This window comes from Anomaloglossus baeobatrachus, chromosome 11 (assembly GCF_048569485.1).
Source record: "Anomaloglossus baeobatrachus isolate aAnoBae1 chromosome 11, aAnoBae1.hap1, whole genome shotgun sequence".
Lineage (NCBI taxonomy): Eukaryota > Metazoa > Chordata > Amphibia > Anura > Aromobatidae > Anomaloglossus > Anomaloglossus baeobatrachus.
The window spans coordinates 29066332-29068680 of NC_134363.1; the positions used below are offsets into that span (position 1 = coordinate 29066332).

General features: G+C 37.8%; 1 protein-coding gene across 1 annotated transcript; it reads right to left on the reverse strand.

Annotated features, from left to right (window-relative positions):
* On the reverse strand, positions 1–1280 carry LOC142256341 (interferon-inducible GTPase 5-like). Its single transcript, XM_075327973.1, is given in 2 exon segments — positions 1–1029; positions 1032–1280. Coding segments are annotated over 2 exon segments (1191 nt in total). The 5' UTR covers positions 1276–1280; the 3' UTR covers positions 1–82.
* Between the last annotated feature and the right edge of the window lie 1069 nt (positions 1281–2349).

Sequence of the window (2349 nt, forward strand, 5' to 3'; positions counted from 1 at the left end):
ACAAATCATTTAATCATTTAATTAAGTATTGTATCCCATGTCTGGGAGTTTTTACTACATCTTCTTTTATGTAGAAAGATGTCTAATCAAGTGTCTCCAATGTCTTGTAAAGAACACGCACTGCATCTTCAGCAATCTCTTCAAGGAAGCTACTGAGCATCCAGTAAATGGTACCAAATGAGATCCCCCCTGCTGCGATAGTACCAACGACTGGGATAGTGCTAACAAAATATTCAATTATTGAAAGACACGCCACAGCCGCTTTGCTTATTAAACTGATGACAAGCTCTTTATTTACCTCCTGTATGACCAAAGGTGACTTGATTACAGATCTTAACTCTCTGACGTCTTTACCAAACCTTTTCGCTAACTTTACTAAAGATTTATTATCCAAGCCAAATGCTGTCTTATAGCTTATGATGGCCGTCACCAGGATTCCTATGTCACAAGCTATAGACAGGCCTGGAACTGGGACCATAGCCACTCCACAAGAAAGAAGAGACAACTTCCATATGTCCTTCTTGAAAGCCTGACGCTTCTTCTCAAGGATTGGCAGAGAAATGTTGGGTAGAGAGATCAGGAATATGTGCCTCTTCTGTTCTGGAAGCTCCTTTAATAAAGTATCCTGCATTTCGTCAAAGTCGTACTGGTCCAGTTCCAGGAATGAAAGGAGAAACACTTGGGGCTCGGTGATTCCCCCATCTCTGAGACTTTGAATGCAGTTATTTCTTATTTCATTGAGTATATTCTCTTTATTGAACGTCTTCTTCCTTTGGACCTGGGAGGCATACAAGCTGTCATCAACTTTGGATCTCACAAAGTAGAATTTCTTATTCATAGCGTGAATCGCCTTCGCTAGGTCAATGTCGTTTTTCTTAAAACGTTCTGATGATAGGATGATGAAAAAGTCATAATGACTGAAATTAACAGACTGAAGATAATTGTCTGGCGTAAAATCTGGAGTTCCTATTCCTGGAAGATCCCAAACAGTTACGTTAGGATACTGTGGATGGCCGTATGGAGTTGGCTTTCCTCCACCACACCAGTTTTGGCTGAACCTTCTTCTTCATCATCCATGCCACGGATGGCATTAACAAAAGTGGACTTTCCCGTTCCTGACTCTCCCGTGATGGCAATGTTCAATGGAGCATTTTCTATTTCCCTAAGGGATTCGATGAGTCTTTCGGTTGTTGTACAAAGGTCACCTTCTTCTAAAGCGGCCCGGATGTGCTGAACTTCTTCATCACTGATGATGTTGATAGAAGAATCCATCATCCGTTGTTAATCTGGAGAAAAATGGGATTGGTGAGAGCAGAATCTTTAAAGTTTCAAGTCCCATCTGCAGTGTCAGGACCTGTAAGGACGTCCCACTCTCCCCACAGCTGTGGAAGATGGTTAACGACCTTAATGTCCTCTTCCTCATCCACTCCCGACTCTACGATAACATATAAAACCCTTATTTCAGCATCTTGAGCAGATTTAGAATGAATTGTGGAAGCATGCAGAATTATATTGTCTACCTTCACAGTCAAGGCAAAAGCATCTGATCTGCAGAACGATGTGTTATCCACAATCTATCTCCACACGGATTGCCTTGTTCTTTTCTACTTTATTTCATTATTTTTTTAAGTATCTCATAAGTTATTTGAGAATTTACCAGAATAAAAAGCAATTTATGCTTCCATTTGGGCTTATTAATAGTTATTTTCTTTCTGAGCACATGTATTAACTCATTAACAAATCGATAAATAATTGTATGCACGTGGCATCATCCCATTGTCTAGACTCAATGTGTATTCTCATGCACTACATCTATAAATATAATCCAATATTCTCAAATCCTCAGCTTCATTCTGCTTTAAAGTAGTATAGCAAGTTGTACAAGTGCATCTCAATAAATTAGAATATCATCAAAACGTTAATTTAGTTAAGTAACTCAATACAAAAAGGGAAACACATCTTTATATAGAGTCATTACACACAGTGATCTATTCCTATACATTATATAGAGTCATTACACACAGGGGGATCTATTCCTATATATTATATAGAGTCATTACACACAGTGATCTATTCCTATACATTATATAGAGTCATTACACACAGGGGGATCTATTCCTATATATTATATAGAGTCATTACACACAGGGGGATCTATTCCTATATATTATTTAGAGTCATTACACACAGAGGGATCTATTCCTATATATTATATAGAGTCCTTACACACAGTGATCTATTCCTATATATTATATAGAGTCATTACACACAGAGGGATCTATTCCTATATATTATATAGAGTCATTACACACAGGGGGATCTATTCTTATATATTATATAGAGTCATTA